The sequence below is a fragment of the Rattus norvegicus genome, chromosome 1, assembly GCF_021556685.1.
Source record: "Rattus norvegicus strain SHRSP/BbbUtx chromosome 1, alternate assembly SHRSP_T2T, whole genome shotgun sequence".
Classification (NCBI taxonomy): domain Eukaryota; kingdom Metazoa; phylum Chordata; class Mammalia; order Rodentia; family Muridae; genus Rattus; species Rattus norvegicus.
Window position 1 is genome coordinate 253,556,909 of NC_141534.1, and position 19,758 is coordinate 253,576,666.

General features: G+C 46.1%; 1 protein-coding gene across 7 annotated transcripts in view; it reads right to left on the reverse strand.

Moving 5' to 3' along the window:
* Pik3ap1 (phosphoinositide-3-kinase adaptor protein 1) overlaps positions 1-19,758 on the reverse strand; it is a 154,102-nt gene that overhangs the window by 107,916 nt on the left and 26,428 nt on the right. For 2 of the 7 annotated variants that reach the window (NM_001106368.3, NM_001398791.2), the window contains 1 exon segment: positions 5,869-6,013. The exons of 2 other annotated variants lie outside the window; for them this stretch is intronic. In NM_001106368.3, the coding sequence (NP_001099838.1) occupies positions 5,869-5,881 (13 nt within the window). In that variant the 5' untranslated portion in view covers positions 5,882-6,013. 7 annotated transcript variants of the gene reach the window in all.

The following is a 19,758-nucleotide window of genomic DNA, read 5'->3' on the forward strand; positions in this document are numbered from 1 at the left end:
TAGTAATATATATTTCAGACAGTGAGAAGTATACAATGAGCCCAAAACATCTTGTATGTCCATAAATAAAGACGTTCTCCAGCAAAAATAGCGTAGTGAGGAAATAAGAGGAAGCTGAAGAAGATCCCACAGTTCAAGCAGGAGCAGTGTGGGAAAGAAAACAGATGATTCAAGAAGACACTGCAAGCCAGAGCGTATAATAAATGCCCGTGAATCCATACATAGTAACATCACTGGATGACTGGGTAAAGAAATGAAGAGAGGCTGGGTCGTGTAGCTCAGTACCATAGCCCAAGGTCCTGACTTCAATCTCCAGCACCAAAATCTAGTAAGAAAATAATCATTTAAAACTGGGGGGAGGGGAACACAGAGATCTTACAAATATAAATCTCAGATAACTTCTGAAGAAAGCCATGCCCTCGAGGAAACAAAATGTCTCTTCATAAATGCGGGCTGCACCTAGAGATTTCTTTTCAAAGTGCCCGATATGGAAAGACAGAGGAAGTCACTTCGCTGTGCACAAACTCAGCAAATACTACGCCTACTCCATAACCAAGATCACCAACCAGGAAAAGTGTTAATGTAACAGTCCATGCCCTTAAAACTAAGAATGGCACCTCGCACCGTACGATCCTCCCAACCTAATCAACAGAAAAGCATCAGGTAAATCCAACCACGGGATGCTCCTCCAAACTCACTGACTCGTGTGTCTCAAGACTTCCCAAGCCCAATATGAGGTTGGGAGGAGAAAGTAGGGGATCGGGGACAAGTTGTGGGGGACGAATATAAGCAAATCACAATGTGGGGACAATATGAAATTCTCAAAGAATCAATGGAAATACTGCAGTCTCCAAAGACTGCCAAGGGTTTTGAGGGTTGGCTCAGTGATTAAGGACACTTGTTGCTTCAGGGAGGACCAGGGTTCAGTGCCCAGCATCCACTTCATGGTTCACAGCTTCCGTAACTCTCGTCCAGGACAACTGATGCCCTCTTCTGACCTCCTTGGGCCTCAGGCATGTACACGGTGTTCATACATGCACGCAGGCAAGACACTGACACACATGAAATCAATCTTTAAAACAGAATTGTCAAAGTGATCGAAATCTAGGAAAATACAGTAAAATCGCAGCTAAAAGGCTCCGAAGGGAGGATCACTTGTAAATGAAGCGCGGTGTCTTGAATGGGAACCTGGGACACTGTGTACAAACCAAAGGACTGAATGAAGAATAGAACTGAAAAATTACTCACCCAAAACATGGGAAGCTGAGGCAGGGGAAGCAAGAGTTACAGACCCGGCAACCCACGGTGAGTTCCGGGCTAGCCTGAGCTATATGTTGACAATCCCCCCACCCCGAATAATAATTATTGACTCACTAATTTCAGTGAATGTATTATATTAATGTAAACTGCCAATAAGAAGGAAGGTTTGGAATATGTAGGCGCTCTACCAGTGGCTCTCAACCTTCCTAATGCTAAGGCCCTTTCATGCAGCTCCTCACACTGTGACCCCCACTAGCCGTACGATCATTTTCACTGCTACTTCATAACTGTAATTCTGCTACTGTTACAAATCGTAATGTAAACATCTGTGTTTCCCAATGGTCGGGTGACCCCTGTGAAAGGGTCATTTGACCCCCAAAGTGGTCAAATCCCTCACAGGTTAGAACTGCTGCTCTAATGGTTTTTGCAATTCTCCTAAAAATCTAAATCTGTTCTGGGATAAGCTCATTAAAAACACAACTGAATACAGAAAACGGCCATTTATAGTGGTTTAGTGCTGGGGTTCAAAGTTTGAACCCAAACCCCATTAAGCAAGACTATCTGAGAAGGATGTACGTAGTTAGTGCTTCAGGCAACTTAATATCATGACCTCTTTGTGTGTGTGTGTGTGTGTGTGTGTGTGTTGTATGTATTTGTGTGTGTGTTACATGTGTGTGTGTTACGTGTGTGTGTGTGGTGTATGTGTGTAGTGTGTGTGCTGTATGTATGTGTATGGTGTATGTGTGTAGTGTGTATGGTGTATGTGTGTGTGGTGTATGTGTTTGTGTGTGTATATGTGTATAGTGTGTGTGGTGTGTGTATTTGTGTGTGTGGTATATGTGTTTGTGTGTGTATGTGTGTAGCATATGTGTGTGTTCGTGTTTGTGTGTTTGTGTGTGTGATGTATTGTATAATGTGTGTGGTGTATGTGTTTGTACATGTGTGTTTGTGTGTGTATGTGTTTGTGTGTATGTATGGTATATGTGTTTGTGTGTGTGTGGTATATATGTGTAGTGTGTGGTATATGTATGTATGTGTGTGTGTTTGTGTGTGATGTATGTGTGTAGTGTTCGTGGTGTATGTGTTTGTGTGTATGTGTTTGTGTGTGTGTGTTTGTGTGTGTGTGTCGTGTGACTTTGACCAATATCATAAATGGAGGAATATCTGCTCTCAGTGTAAATGATTGGCAATTAAATTTACCATCGGAAGACTTCAGGGACACTGAAACCAAAGGTTGGGGGAGCTGTAAAAAAAAGTCCAAAGTGGAAGTTCAAGTTCCTCCTGGCCTGCCAAGGGAGCTCCATGGTGCTGTCCGCTGTGTCAGCAGCTCTCCCTGTGTGGGGCCAATGCCCTTTCTTCCACAATAATTCCCCTCCTTTAGCCCAGAAGTCATTGCTCCCCATTCTAAATCACTTCTCTCTTTCTCCTATTCAGTAAGAGAAACAATACATGAGCCAGCAAGGAGCCCATAAACCCCGGCAAAGCTGAAAAGGGGGCTTTGTTCTTGTGGAGCTCAAAGAACAGGTTTGGCTACAGAAGAGGGGAATGGATGGAGAACCGGAAAGGGCTGGCTGACCACAGAGGGGAGTTCCAGTTGGGGGAGGGGAGCGAAAAAAGATGACACCAAATGATTCAGAAGCCACCTGAGAAAAGAACAGAGAATGACCTTGGCACCCTGTCCATTTGAAGTGGAGCTCGTGTTTGAACCTGTGCACCATTTCGTTTGTTTGTTGTATGTGCATGCTGTGTGTGTTCATGAAGCCACAGCACGTGTGTATCGTCCAGGAGCAACCTGAAAGACTTAGTTCTTCCCCTCTACCATATGGGTCCCTGGGATCAAATTCAAGTCATCAAGCTTAGTGACAAGCACCCTTACTAGCTAAGCCATGTTGCTCACCCTGTGATGCTACAAGACCAGGAATAGTGGGGTAGGGGGGCTTAGAGGTGATCTTGGAAAGAGAGAGCTGGACAAGGTCTGAGAGCTTTCCTCAGGTTCTTGGGGCCAAGGTCTGGAAGGGGGGCTCTAGTGTTCAGCAACTGCAGACTTGGTGCCCTCGGGGAAGTCCCAGGCGCTTTCCTCACTCTCTCTGGTTAATAAGAGAAACTATTCAAGCACCGGCTGAATAGTTCCACCTCATCTCACTACTCAAGGCGCTTGCTCTCAAGGCCAAGGAGCCAAGATTCTCCAACAAGCAAACATGTCGTGAAGGGAAGAGGAAGACTGACACTCATCCTCTAATGGCAGGAAACTTAAGAAGACCAGGGGATTAGGCTACAGTTGAGTGGACCCTGAACACATCATGCACTGTGAAGGAAGTCAGTCGCTAAAACCACAGACTGCATAATCCCATTCATGCGCAAGCCCAGGGCAGGGCAGTCTAGCAGCAACACTGGAGAGGAGGAGAGAAGAGGAAAGACCTCTCTTTGAACGGATAATAGCATTTTCTCAGAGTCACATATTGGCGAGGACTCAGAAGGCCGCTCACAGCACTCTTTCAGGCATGTCCAATCAATCGCCCATGAGCTGAATGTGTCCCAGGATACCTATGAATGCGATTCAACTCACCTGTAAATGATGTCACAGTATCAAAAGCTGGACACATCGCATGCTGAGTAAATACATTATGACATCGTTCTTAAAGTAAGGACGCCAAACAGCACAGTGCTCTGGGTGACTGTCCAGCCTATGACATGTCCGCGGGAAGCACGGCTTTCCCCTACTCTGACCTGTCCTCAGGACAGCTTATAACTGTAGACAAGTACCCGGGGAGCCCAGAGGGACCCGATCTCACATCACCTCACGTGGTGTTTCATCACAGAGGACACTGACAGAAAGAGGACTGGATAGCTTTATTCACTACCCCAGCTTTGGTTGTTGAGCTAGAATCTTCCTCTGAACCTGAGTCCACCCTTCAAGCCTAGCCTCTTCAGCCACTCCCCCTTGGAGCCAGCGTTCTAGACACTGGACAGGGAAAACAGACTCCTAAAAGATTCCCCACTTTGCTGTTCTCTAGGGCACAGCAGCCTAGCGCCTGCTCCATCCAGGAGAGGACACAGGAGCTTAGCCAGATTGTTTTCTCCTCTCCCCAACCCTCCATCCACCCAGCCACCACAGCTGCTCCCTGTGTCTTGAACACATTGTATAGATCCCTTGCCTGGGCCATTCTCCTCCCCAGGACCCCACTGCCTTCCCTCCTTTGGGGCTTACCTAATTCCCCCTGTCTGCTTTCCCACCACACCTACCATGACACTATTTTTATTACATGAGCTGTTGCCTCCCCGTCCTCACAGTTACACAGCTTCTATCCTCTTGTTCCCTGAACACTACTGCGCATTTAACTACGGTGCCTGGAAACGGCAAGCATTCGATAAACGTCTGTTGGTGAATGGACTCTGGAACCCTCACCCACAGCAGCTCTTTATTTGACCCAGAGTTCCTGGCTATGGGGTTACAGGCCATTGATGAACCATCCCCTGCAATAGTAAAAAGCTGGTACCATCAATGCCTTTTCTAGCCTCATTCCAAAGTACCATGAGCTAAGGCTAGTCCTTAGCCGAGTTGGAGGGAGTTGGCTTGTAACATCTGCTCCCATCCTTCCCAGTCCCCTACAAGATCTTTTTCAAGTGATGCTGTCATCTGGTGTTCATTCTCTCTCTCTCTCTCTCTGAAAACATCAGACGTGGGCTAGGTAAACACAAGTACGAACCGAAACATAGCAACTCTCTCTTCTCATCTAGCAAGTCCCCATTTACCTACTGTTTTCTTTCACACCACCAAAACTCTGTGGTGGACAGAAAGACCAGACCAACCTGGTTATCACCGAGAAACAAACATGCCTAATATCCACTGAGGTGTATAGGCAGGGCTCACTAACTGTCTCTCAACATTATCATTAGGTGGTTTGTCCTAGAACTCGGCCAGCTAAGGACTTGCCAAGTGTACATATGCCCATGAGCTTGAAAGGAATCCAAGACCAACAAGAAGAAATTTCTGACGCCTTCTTATGGGTAGATTTGCCCATCAATTTCCAATTAACCCTGAACACGAAGTTCCGTAGAGAACAGAGTAAGAGTTAACATTAAAAGAGTGTGGTCTCATTTTTACCAAAATTCCAGAGAAGAAATACAACCGCGGTGGACAAAGGGGGCTTCTGAAGCTGTCCCTGGACCACCTAGGACTGCCTGAGCGCCCCCTATTGGTCGGATAAGGCCCTAAGAGAAGCATCTGGCCTCTTCGAGAAGCTGTCCTCACCTCCCATCAACTGTCTTGAGTACTCAAGAGTTAAAGGGGAGAAAATGACCCTTGGCAACTTAGCCAGAGCTAGGGGAAGAAAAGAAGAGTTAGAAACTGGGATAGGGCGAGCCCCAAGCAGGAGCTGCAGAGAATCGTGCACAGACCGGTTGGGGGAAATGTGAGAAAGTTCAGAGGGGAAGTTTGCAACAGAGACCAGAGAAAAGACCGGAAAGAACACAAGATCCCCTCGCTAAACACTAAAGAGGAGGGGAGAAAAGGTCTCAAAGCTGAGAGGTTGGTGTCAGAGAGCCTCAGGGACCAGGGGCGCACGAGCCAGGAGCCCGGAGCTGGGGCGAGCTGCGCTTGCTACCCACCTGAGGCTGCCATGCCGTCGCGGGAGCAGCTCGCATCCCCGGCCGGCGCGGGAGCACGGTATCCGGCGTCCGCAGCGGCGGTGGGCGACGTTGCTGGCGTGGAGCAGGAGTGGCGCCCAGCTGTGCTCAGGACAGTGGCGACTCTGGCGCTTCCTCCTGCCGGGCAGCTGGGACTCGCACGGGGGCGTGTCCACAGGGTCTGCCCCGCCCGCGGGTCTCCGCGTGGCACCTGCACGCGCGGCGGTTGGGGAGGGGAAGTGAGATGTCCACCGGACAGCCGCCAGCTCCCGACGCCGACCCCCTCGCTCGTGCCACGTGTGTCCCGTGCCTCAGGGAAGCAGGCAGCCACCTCGACGTCCCCCCCAAGAGCAGCCTAAGGTGCTGGAACTGGGGGGAGAGAAAGCAGAAACTGCAGGGCTAGAGGGTCTCAGAGACTTGAGGTGGGGAGGCGCTTAGCACAGCTGTCCCAACCACTTTGCCCCCTTGGGACTTGTCCTTGAAACGCTGCCCCCAAGAATAGGGAGGGTCTGCAGGAAGGGGAAGGAGGAGCACCTGGCCCTGGGGTCTTGGCGTTGCCCTTGGGTGCCCTCCTGTGACCCTTCTGCATTTCCTTGGATCTGCCTGTAAGGCCACACGGGTATAATCTTTGATAGATGGATGTTATCACTGCCAAGTGCCTTCCGCACACTATTGCTCTGCTTCCGCTATCACAACTCTTTGGCTTTCTTCCATCTCTTTCCACTTAAAAAAAAAAAAAAAAAAAAAAAAAAAAACTTCATTTATTTATTTTGTGAGCTTCTGTGGGAGTACGCATGCAAGTGTTGTACAGATCACAGAGAGAGGTCAGAGTCTGTTCTCCCCTTCCACCATGGAGATCTGGTGAATCAAACTGGCTTGACACGAGGCAGCAGGCACCCTTGCCTTGAGTCATGTCACCAGCCCCTCTTCCACTTTTAAGGACGCCAGTGGGTATATTAAACTGCCCCGGATCATCCAGGAAGAGACGTCTAAGGGCCCCTTAGGATGTCACCAGGCAGAAGGACAAGCCACTGCTGGCAGTGTAACCAATTTGCAAGAGTCCAGACTGGAGCAGTGGAATTTGAACAGGAAATGGGGACGGGTGGTAGAACCAGAGCTTGGAGCAGGGACAGGTGCAGACCCTGAATTCTTACCGACTCCTTGAACTTACCGCCATGGAGCCTCAGGCAAGCTGTGAGCCTGAAAGCCTTCAGTTTGCTGTACGGACAATGAAGGAATCCCCAGTTAGAAAACACACGGCTCAAACACTAGCCTTCCGGATCCTACCTTGGCCTGAAACCTCCTTCCTGCCCCATGGGCCTCTGGATCTAGATGAGCTGCACTCCCTGTTGAATCATTTTATAATCAGCCTATATTTGAGGCCGAGTCCCCAATGTCCTCACCTTAAAAGCATGTTCTCCTCTTCTGGCTGCAGGTTCTAGAAGAGTAAGGCCCCTTTTCTGACTCTTAGCCATCATCTGGGCTACATCAACCTACGTATTCCTGCACCTTCTCCAGCTGTTAGAGCTCATCTGTCAGTGGCAGGCAAGGTCTTGGTTACTCAGCCTACTGGCCACATTTCTCACATTGTGGAAGAGCACCAGTTCCCGGAATTTGGCTGGGAGAAAACCACAGAGGTCGATACTCCTGGGTGAAAGGGCATTCCTAGTTTTGGACACAACCCACCGTGTCTCTCTGTTCAACAGGAGGATCCAGGTTGGGGGAATAGTGTCACCAGTTTTGCATCTCTGATAGGGCAGAATGTTCATCAGAAGGGCCCATCTGCCTTCTAGAAGGCCCACTGAGGGGATGGAGAGGGTTTGGGGGGGGAGTTAGATCTGATGGTTGCATGTTTGATATTGGCAAAGAAGAGGCAAAGGGTGGAACAGGGAACAGAGAAAGGGAAAGAAATTTCTATTCCTTATTTCAAGGTGCTACTTTGAAACTGCAGGCCTGAGGATCAGTGTTTGCTGGGATGTGAGGCAGAGGTGAAGGAGTGTGTTCTCGTGGACCATCTTAGTCCATCCTAATTCTCCTAGCTTCTCCGTGAGAACGGCGCTGCTGGTACACATCCCCTGCAGATCAAAAGGTTAAGAACTTCTGCCCAAGGGTACACAACCAGCAATTGCAAAACTATTTGAACCCAGCCATTCCGGCTCCAGAGCCAATGCACTTGACCAAGTAAAAATGCCTGTCAGACTCTGCTTTGGCCCGAAGGTCCTCCTAAGTCATCAGATGCCTTATGCTGGCATCGCTTCGATGGCAGTGGAAATGGCAGATGTTCTGTCACCTGTGGGCTCCCTCTGCTATGCCTGGACTGGACAACTCCCCCAAGAAAGGAGCTGGGAGTGGAAGCTCGCCCAGCAAGCCTTCCTCCTGCCCATGCTCTGAGCTGGGTAGGTCCATTGTGGGCAAGCCTTCTCTTTCCATACATCCTCCTCCAATGCCTAGCATGGGACCCAGCACACATTTGTTCTTACATCACCAAGTACAAGCCATTCAGTTTGTAGCTCGAGTTGCCAATGTGCAGGTTACTGGTCATACCACCTTCATATGGAAAGCTTCATCCTCACCCTGTCCCAGAGTCCCAGGACACTGACACCTACATATACCATCAAGGTAGAGTGTGTGAAGACAGGATTAAAATGGATTTGTAGGTTGGATTTCAGAGGAGGGTGCTGAGAGACCACTGTTACAGGCAGTTTCAACCTGGCCCAACAGGACATACTATTAAAAACCCCAATGCAGGCAACTGGGGATTATTGTGACATTCTAAGACCAAGCAGCTTTGCAAAACACTGGAAGCCTCATCTTCTTGCAAGAATGTGGCCATCTTCTCTGTCCACCACTGTAGCCCCTCTTTCTGAAGGAGCTCAGAGCCCCCCCCCCCCCCCCCCGCAACAGCAACACTAATTGCAGGCCTGGAACCCAGATTCAAAGACACAAAATTCTAGGCGTCTGCCCTTCGGCTCCAACACGGTAATTTCCCGAACTTTTGCTATTTTGAGTCCATTCGTTGCTCAAGAGCCGTTTGCCTTGTCCTGCGTTGTGATTCCGAAGCCTGGCAGCTGCCCTGTGGTACTGCCATGATCTCCCACCAAAAGTGGCATTAGGCATGTGGAAAGGGAATGTCACAGAGTTGTCACAGTGTCCGAGTTCCCTCACCGTTTTCTAGTTTCATTCTGTTGCTGCGATGAAAACCCACTCACCAAAGGCAACTTGGGGAGGAAAGGGTTAACTGACATTACACTCCCAGATCACAGTTGATCACAGAGGGAAGTCCGGGCAGGAACTCAAGGCAGAAGTCATAGTGGAAAGCTATTCACTGCATTGTTCTCTGACTGATGCTCAGTTAGCTTTTTTAGGCATTGCAGGCCCATCTGCCAGGAGACAATGATGCTCACTGGGTGCTGGGCCTCCCTGCACCAATTAACAGTGCAGAAAATCCCCATCTCCATTCTCACAGACCAATCTGATCCAGGCAGCTCTTCACTGAGGTCTTCTCCTCACAGGGAATCCTAGGTTGTGTCAAATTGTGGCCATAAACACTAAGCAGCACACCTTGTTTCTCAGTCACAGAATCCTAACTTGGTTTGAGGGTAGCAATGCATTGTATTAAAAAGTTCCCATTCCCCAGCATCTCTTGCTAATTTAGCAGAGGCCAACTAGATAAACTAAAGCCACCCAGTGCTGGAGAGATGGCTCAGTGGTTAAGAGCATTGTCTTTTCTTCCAGAGGTCCTGAGTTCAATTCCCAGCAACCACATGGTGGCTCACAACCATAAAATAAATAAAATCTTAAAAAAAAAAAAGAATAAAGAAAAAAAGCCACCCAGTGGGATCTAGGAATGTCCTTCATACGAAATTTAACTTTGCTAGATTTTGTTTTCCTTTTCTGCCATTGTTTCATCTCCTGCCTGAGACATAAATGAGACGTCTAGAAGTCAAATATCCTTCTCCAATTAGGAGGTAGCCATGTGGATACAATAAGAATGTTACAACAAGAAGACAGGCAGAGGCAGACTCCTTACATGATGGCTACTTTTAGTTGTCAACTTGATACTATTTAGAATCACCCAGGAATGAGGGGTCATCTAGATGGGGTAGCCTATGGACACATGGGTGGTGGATTGTCTTGATCCCATAAATTGATGTAGTACTGACATGCAGTGGGTCCTGCCCACTGTGGGCAGCACCATTCTCTAAGCAGACTCTGAACGCACGGAGCGGATACTGAATACAAGCATCCTTTCTGCTCTTAACTGTGGATGTGATGTGACTAGCTAATTCCAGCTCCCGCCTCTTGGCTTCTCCACAACGATGGACTGCAATCTAAAACGGTGAACTGAAATTTCCCCTTTCTCTCCCTAAGCTGCTGTTAGTCTGGGTATTTCAACACAGCATCAGAAATGAAAACTAGGATACCTACCAGCTTCGGAGCTTCCCAACAAGCTCCAGGCTCCCAGCCTCCAACTTTCCTCCATGACAGATGTCGCTACATCTCTGTTACGTGGGTTGCGATTGTCTGCGTGGTCAGCTGTACCTCACCGCCACGCTTACCGAAATGTGAATGGAAGCAACGTTTAGTGAGCGCCACCTGTAACACATGTTCCTTCTTGTGCTGGCTTGCTTGATGCTCTGCAGAGAAGGATACTGGGAGATTGTGAGGTACTTTTCCAGGGCCATTCCGCAAGTCATTCTGAGCCACGGGACAGTGGCATATTGGACTCCCTTCAGACTGTTCACTTAAAAGCACTTCCTGAAGCCATGAGGGCGTTCTCAGGTGGGGCCCTGGGGAGTCTCAGCCCTTTCAATCATGTGCAGATGATCACTGTCCTCACACATGAAGCATGTCTTGTACACATTCTACTTCTGACTTTAGGGGTACTGAAGCAGAAACTCAGTCAAATGTGACAAAAACTAAGACACTTGGGAGTGTCTGAGTCAGTCGAGGCCCTGAGAGGTCATTAATGTTGGAGATGTGTGGAAACCCAGGCAGAGGCTGGTGGACAGCCATTATCACATCAGACATCACGTTGGAGACAGAACCAAGGCTCTCTCTCCTGATCTCTCATCTAGTGCCTTCCGCAATATCTATCTACTATTCCCTATTGGAAAATTCTTGCTTTATACTTTGTTTTCCTGAATCAATCTACCACTAGCTGCCAAAGAATGCCTTGCTTTGACTCTCTTATGAGTCTCACTTGGTCATGATAAATTATTCTTTCTCCAGATTACTGATTGACTAATACTTTGTTAAAACTCTTGTTTAATTTTTTTGGGGGGGAGAGGGACTTGTTGTGACAAACTGCTTGATAAAAGTAACTTGAGGATCGAAGGATTTTATTTTGCTCACAATTTGAGGGTATAGTGGAAGGGAGCTCGTAACAACAGGAGCGTAAGCTGTTCACAGCGAGTCTGCAGTCAGAAGTCCAGGGTGCCATGCATGGAAGGGTGCCACCCACAATAGGCAGGTCCTCCCATTTCGATGAATCCAGAGTAGACGGTCCCTCTCAGGCATGCACAGAGCCTTGTCTCCTTCAAACCCAGCAGGCGACACTGAATAACCCTTCCCCACCCCCAGCATTGTCAGAGCCTGAACAGATCGAGTCTACTTAAAGTCATTAACAACCTCTCTTGCAACCCATCCCAGTCTTGGGAAGTTTGGGCTGTTTATAGGGTCTGCTGCCCCGTCTTGTGCTGGATCCTTGCTGAGATGACCTTCCTCCTTTGTAACCATTGAAGCCTTTGAGTCTTCTGAATAAGTAGATAGTTGTCAGATTGACCTAAATCTCAGCTCCCGCTCAGTCCCAGGACTGGTCAAAAGCTGAGAAAACAAGATGTCTACCAGGAAGGTGCTGGCCTACCAGGAAAGACTCTTCCATTGTCAGAAAGCATTTAGCCACTAGCATCTTGAGCTCTGGTAAAGAGGTAGACCATCTGGCTAACACCTCGGCGCCAACTAAGGAATGCTGAAGCAGGAGGAAAGCAGGAGGAATACATCAGAAAGGCAGGACCGATTAACTCAAGCTTCACAGGTGGCTCCTCATAGAGAGAAGAAACACAAGCGGCTTCCTGTCTGAGTAAGCGCAGCCCTGCAGTAGACACTCAAGAACAACACAGGAGTCGGAGATGTAATCGGTTAGTACAGTGTTTGTCTAGTGCACTGGAGGTCCTGGGCTTCGTCCTCAGCACCACACAAACCAGGAGTGGTACAATGTACTTATAATCCTAACAGTCTGGAAAGAGGAAGCAAGAGGTCGGAAGTAGAAGTTTAAGGTCTGCTTCAGTTACAGAGGAAGTTCAAGGCTAGCTTGTGTTGTATGAGACGCTATCTCTGGGGGTTGGGGCGGGGAGGTAGATCATGAATCAGACATGCTTCTTGGTCGGTACCTGCTCACTTTAAAAACTTGCCTGGTGCTCTGCAGTACAGCTCTGCCAGGCTACGTGGCCTGCGAAGATGGGCATTAACTGTTTTGCTTTGAATTAGGGGCATCTGTTTGCCACTCCAAAGCCACTCTAAAATACATACCCCTAAACATATTACCTTCCGGGCTGATCTTCTTCTTTCTGTGGGACAGCTTACCAAAAACATGGTACTGCTGAATGAAACAGCTATGTGCCTTTAAAAATAATAACCTTCCTTCCCGGAAGGCTACAGAAGTTCATAGTCCATACCACATCATTAGCCTCGCCGACCTTTTCCATTTTGGTCAATCTGGTGGATCCAAAGTGCTAGAGGGAAGGAGAGAGGAGAGAGTGCAGGGGGGTAGTTAACCAAAGCTAAAGGTACCAGTAGAGTGTACGTCTCTAATCCCAACACTCTGGAGGCAGAAGCAGTTGGATCTCGATGAGATCCTGACCTGCATAGAGAGTTCTAGGCTAGCTGAGGCTGCATAGTGACACCCTTCCTATCTCAAAAACAAACAAACAAACAAAGTAACAACAATAAACAATATAAGAAAAAAACCTTTGTGGAAATCTGCTACATTATAGACTAATTTTAAATTTAATTTTTAAAAAAAGAGTCTGAACCTAGACACTCTACATGGGTGGACTATTCTTCCACCAGGAAGATATGGGTTATTAAGTGAAAAGCTCAACAGCTAGCACAGGTTACCTCCCAATACATTGGTTAAGAAGGCCTCGTTCCTGGTTGCTGCCGCTGCAGAGAGACCCTGGGCAGCACCCCACGAGCGAACCTGAGCCTCGGGACCACAGGTAAGACCAAAATTTCTGCTGCAAGAAAGCTGCCTGGTGAGCTTGGGACACACGGAAGCAGAATTTCTCTAGGACCGGGCACGTTCTGTGTTTACCGGAAGTCCCACACCCGCGGATCCCGGCCCGCAGCAGCTCTCTGCTCCCAGACCCGGTGAGAGAGAGACCCAACCGCCTGGTCAGGTGGGCACTCCTGAGGCTGCAGAGCGGAAGAGACCACCAACACGACTCACCCCTGCCCACATCCCTGGCCCAAGAGGAAACTGTATAAGGCCTCTGGGCTCCCGTGGGGGAGGGCCCAGGAGCGGCAGGACCCCTGCCTGAGACACCGCCGGAACCTGAAAGAAACAGACCGGATAAACAGTTCTCTGCACCCAAATCCCGTGGGAGGGAGAGCTAAGCCTTCAGAGAGGCAGACAAGCCTGGGAAACCAGAAGAGACTGCTCCCTGCACACACATCTCGGACGCCAGAGGAAAAAGCCAAAGACCATCTGGAACCCTGGTGCACTGAAGCTCCCGGAAGGGGCGGCACAGGTCTTCCTGATTGCTGCCGCTGCAGAAAGCCCCTGGGCAGCACCCCACGAGCGAACCTGAGCCTCGGGACCACAGGTAAGACCAAATTTTCTGCTGCAAGAAAGCTGCCTGGTGAACTCAAGACACAGGCCCACAGGAACAGCTGAAGACCTGTAGAGAGGAAAAACTACACGCCCGAAAGCAGAACACTCTGTCCCCATAACTGACTGAAAGAGAGGAAAACAGGTCTACAGCACTCCTGACACACAGGCTTATAGGACAGTCTAGCCACTGTCAGAAATAGCAGAACAAAGTAACACTAGAGATAATCTGATGGCGAGAGGCAAGCGCAGGAACACAAGCAACAGAAACCAAGACTACATGGCATCATCGGAGCCCAATTCTCCTACCAAAGCAAACACGGAATATCCAAACACACCAGAAAAGCAAGATCTAGTTTCAAAATCATATTTGATCATGATGCTGGAGGACTTCAAGAAAGACATGAAGAACTCCCTTAGAGAACAAGTAGAAGCCTACAGAGAGGAAACGCAAAAATCCCTGAAAGAATTCCAGGAAAACATAAATAAACAAGTAGAAGCCCATAGAGAGGAGACACAAAAATCCCTGAAAGAATTCCAGGAAAACACAATCAAACAGTTGAAGGAATTAAAAATGGAAATAGAAGCAATCAAGAAAGAACACATGGAAACAACCCTGGATATAGAAAACCAAAAGAAGAGACAAGGAGCTGTAGATACAAGCTTCACCAACAGAATACAAGAGATGGAAGAGAGAATCTCAGGAGCAGAAGATTCCATAGAAATCATTGACTCAACTGTCAAAGATAATGTAAAGCGGAAAAAGCTACTGGTCCAAAACATACAGGAAATCCAGGACGCAATGAGAAGATCAAACCTAAGGATAATAGGTATAGAAGAGAGTGAAGACTCCCAGCTCAAAGGACCAGTAAATATCTTCAACAAAATCATAGAAGAAAACTTCCCTAACCTAAAAAAAGAGATACCCATAGACATACAAGAAGCCTACAGAACTCCAAATAGATTGGACCAGAAAAGAAACACTTCCCGTCACATAATTGTCAAAACACCAAACGCACAAAATAAAGAAAGAATATTAAAAGCAGTAAGGGAAAAAGGTCAAGTAACATATAAAGGGAGACCTATCAGAATCACACCAGACTTCTCGCCAGAAACTATGAAGGCCAGAAGATCCTGGACTGATGTCATACAGACCCTAAGAGAACACAAATGCCAGCCCAGGTTACTGTATCCAGCAAAACTCTCAATTAACATTGATGGAGAAACCAAGATATTCCATGACAAAACCAAATTTACACAATATCTTTCTACAAATCCAGCACTACAAAGGATAATAAATGGTAAAGCCCAACATAAGGAGGCAAGCTATACCCTAGAAGAAGCAAGAAACTAATCGTCTTGGCAACAAAACAAAGAGAATGAAAGCACACAAACATAACTTCACATCCAAATATGAATATAAAGGGAAACAATAATCACTATTCCTTAATATCTCTCAATATCAATGGCCTCAACTCCCCAATAAAAAGACATAGATTAACAAACTGGATACGCAACGAGGACCCTGCATTCTGCTGCCTACAGGAAACACACCTCAGAGACAAAGACAGACACTACCTCAGAGTGAAAGGCTGGAAAACAACTTTCCAAGCAAATGGTCAGAAGAAGCAAGCTGGAGTAGCCATTCTAATATCAAATAAAATCAATTTCCAACTAAAAGTCATCAAAAAAGATAAGGAAGGACACTTCATATTCATCAAAGGAAAAATCCACCAAGATGAACTCTCAATCCTAAATATCTATGCCCCAAATACAAGGGCACCTACATACGTAAAAGAAACCTTACTAAAGCTCAAAACACACATTGCACCTCACACAATAATAGTGGGAGATTTCAACACCCCACTCTCATCAATGGACAGATCATGGAAACAGAAATTAAACAGTGATGTCGACAGACTAAGAGAAGTCATGAGCCAAATGGACTTAACGGATATTTATAGAACATTCTATCCTAAAGCAAAAGGATATACCTTCTTCTCAGCTCCTCATGGTACTTTCTCCAAAATTGACCATATAATTGGTCAAAAAACGGGCCTCAACAGGTACAGAAAGATAGAAATAATCCCATGCGTGCTATCGGACCACCACGGCCTAAAACTGGTCTTCAATAACAATAAGGGGAGAATGCCCACATATACGTGGAAATTGAACAATGCTCTACTCAATGATAACCTGGTCAAGGAAGAAATAAAGAAAGAAATTAAAAACTTTTTAGAATTTAATGAAAATGAAGATACAACATACTCAAACTTATGGGACACAATGAAAGCTGTGCTAAGAGGAAAACTCATAGCGCTGAGTGCCTGCAGAAAGAAACAGGAAAGAGCATATGTCAGCAGCTTGACAGCACACCTAAAAGCTCTAGAACAAAAAGAAGCAAATACACCCAGGAGGAGTAGAAGGCAGGAAATAATCAAACTCAGAGCTGAAATCAACCAAGTAGAAACAAAAAGGACCATAGAAAGAATCAACAGAACCAAAAGTTGGTTCTTTGAGAAAATCAACAAGATAGATAAACCCTTAGCCAGACTAACGAGAGGACACAGAGAGTGCGTCCAAATTAACAAAATCAGAAATGAAAAGGGAGACATAACTACAGATTCAGAGGAAATTCAAAAAATCATCAGATCTTACTATAAAAACCTATATTCAACAAAATTTGAAAATCTTCAGGAAATGGACAATTTCCTAGACAGATACCAGGTATCGAAGTTAAATCAGGAACAGATAAACCAGTTAAACAACCCCATAACTCCTAAGGAAATAGAAGCAGTCATTAAAGGTCTCCCAACCAAAAAGAGCCCAGGTCCAGACGGGTTTAGTGCAGAATTCTATCAAACCTTCATAGAAGACCTCATACCAATATTATCCAAACTATTCCACAAAATTGAAACAGATGGAGCCCTACCGAATTCCTTCTACGAAGCCACAATTACTCTTATACCTAAACCACACAAAGACACAACAAAGAAAGAGAACTTCAGACCAATTTCCCTTATGAATATCGACGCAAAAATACTCAATAAAATTCTGGCAAACCGAATTCAAGAGCACATCAAAACAATCATCCACCATGATCAAGTAGGCTTCATCCCAGGCATGCAGGGATGGTTTAATATACGGAAAACCATCAACGTGATCCATTATATAAACAAACTGAAAGAACAGAACCACATGATCATTTCATTAGATGCTGAGAAAGCATTTGACAAAATTCAACACCCCTTCATGATAAAAGTCTTGGAAAGAATAGGAATTCAAGGCCCATACCTAAACATAGTAAAAGCCATATACAGCAAACCAGTTGCTAACATTAAACTAAATGGAGAGAAACTTGAAGCAATCCCACTAAAATCAGGGACTAGACAAGGCTGCCCACTCTCTCCCTACTTATTCAATATAGTTCTTGAAGTTCTAGCCAGAGCAATCAGACAACAAAAGGAGATCAAGGGGATACAGATCGGAAAAGAAGAGGTCAAAATATCACTATTTGCAGATGACATGATAGTATATTTAAGTGATCCCAAAAGTTCCACCAGAGAACTACTAAAGCTGATAAACAACTTCAGCAAAGTGGCTGGGTATAAAATTAACTCAAATAAATCAGTTGCCTTCCTCTATACAAAAGAGAAACAAGCCGAGAAAGAAATTAGGGAAACGACACCCTTCATAATAGACCCAAATAATATAAAGTACCTCGGTGTGACTTTAACCAAACAAGTAAAAGATCTGTACAATAAGAACTTCAAGACACTGAGGAAAGAAATTGAAGAAGACCTCAGAAGATGGAAAGATCTCCCATGCTCATGGATTGGCAGGATTAATATAGTAAAAATGGCCATTTTACCAAAAGCAATCTACAGATTCAATGCAATCCCCATCAAAATACCAATCCAATTCTTCAAAGAGTTAGACAGAACAATTTGCAAATTCATCTGGAATAACAAAAAACCCAGGATAGCTAAAGCTATCCTCAACAATAAAAGGACTTCAGGGGGAATCACTATCCCTGAACTCAAGCAGTATTACAGAGCAATAGTGATAAAAACTGCATGGTATTGGTACAGAGACAGACAGATAGACCAATGGAATAGAATTGAAGACCCAGAAATGAACCCACACACCTATGGTCACTTGATTTTTGACAAAGGAGCCAAAACCATCCAATGGAAAAAAGATAGCATTTTCAGCAAATGGTGCTGGTTCAACTGGAGGGCAACATGTAGAAGAATGCAGATCGATCCATGCTTATCACCCTGTACAAAGCTTAAGTCCAAGTGGATCAAGGACCTCCACATCAAACCAGACACACTCAAACTAATAGAAGAAAAACTAGGGAAGCATCTGGAACACATAGGCACTGGAAAAAATTTCCTGAACAAAACACCAATGGCTTATGCTCTAAGATCAAGAATCGACAAATGGGATCTCATAAAACTGCAAAGCTTCTGTAAGGCAAAGGACACTGTGGTTAGGACAAAACGGCAACCAACAGATTGGGAAAAGATCTTTACCAATCCTACAACAGATAGAGGCCTTATATCCAAAATATACAAAGAACTCAAGAAGTTAGACCGCAGGGAAACAAATAACCCTATTAAAAAATGGGGTTCAGAGCTAAACAAAGAATTCACAGCTGAGGAATGCCGAATGGCTGAGAAACACCTAAAGAAATGTTCAACATCTTTAGTCATAAGGGAAATGCAAATCAAAACAACCCTGAGATTTCACCTCACACCAGTGAGAATGGCTAAGATCAAAAACTCAGGTGACAGCAGATGCTGGCGAGGATGTGGAGAAAGAGGAACACTCCTCCATTGTTGGTGGGATTGCAGACTGGTAAAACCATTCTGGAAATCAGTCTGGAGGTTCCTCAGAAAATTGGACATTGAACTGCCTGAGGATCCAGCTATACCTCTCTTGGGCATATACCCAAAAGATGCCTCAACATATAAAAGAGACACGTGCTCCACTATGTTCATCGCAGCCTTATTTATAATAGCCAGAAACTGGAAAGAACCCAGATGCCCTTCAACAGAGGAATGGATACAGAAAATGTGGTACATCTACACAATGGAATATTACTCAGCTATCAAAAACAACGAGTTTATGAAATTCGTAGGCAAATGGTTGGAACTGGAAAATATCATCCTGAGTGAGCTAACCCAATCACAGAAAGACATACATGGTATGCACTCATTGATAAGTGGCTATTAGCCCAAATGCTTGAATTACCCTAGATCCCTAGAACAAACGAAACTCAAGACGGATGATCAAAATGTGAATGCTTCACTCCTTCTTTAAATGAGGAAAAAGAATACCCTTGGCAGGGAAGGGAGAGGCAAAGATTAAAACAGAGACTGAAGGAACACCCATTCAGAGCCTGCCCCACATGTGGCCCATACATATACAGCCACCCAATTAGACAAGATGGATGAAGCAAAGAAGTGCAGACCGACAGGAGCCGGATGTAGATCTCTCCTGAGAGACACAGCCAGAATACAGCAAATACAGAGGCGAATGCCAGCAGCAAACCACTGAACTGAGAATAGGTCCCCTATTGAAGGAATCAGAGAAAGAACTGGAAGAGCTTGAAGGGGCTCGAGACCCCAAAAGTACAACAATGCCAAGCAATCAGAGCTTCCAGGGACTAAGCCACTACCTAAAGACTATACATGGACTGACCCTGGACTCTGACCCCATAGGTAGCAATGAATATCCTAGTAAGAGCACCAGTGGAAGGGGAAGCCCTGGGTCCTGCTAAGACTGAACCCCCAGTGAACTAGTCTATGGGGGGAGGGCGGCAATGGGGGGAGGGTTGGGAGGGGAACACCCATAAGGAAGGGGAGGGGGGAGGGGGATGTTTGCCCGGAAACCGGGAAAGGGAATAACACTCGAAATGTATATAAGAAATACTCAAGTTAATAAAAAAAAAAAAAAAAAGAAGGCCTCAGATCTGCCCCAAACCACACAGGCTATTGTGATTGTTCTTGTTTGCCCATCAGAACTACATGGTG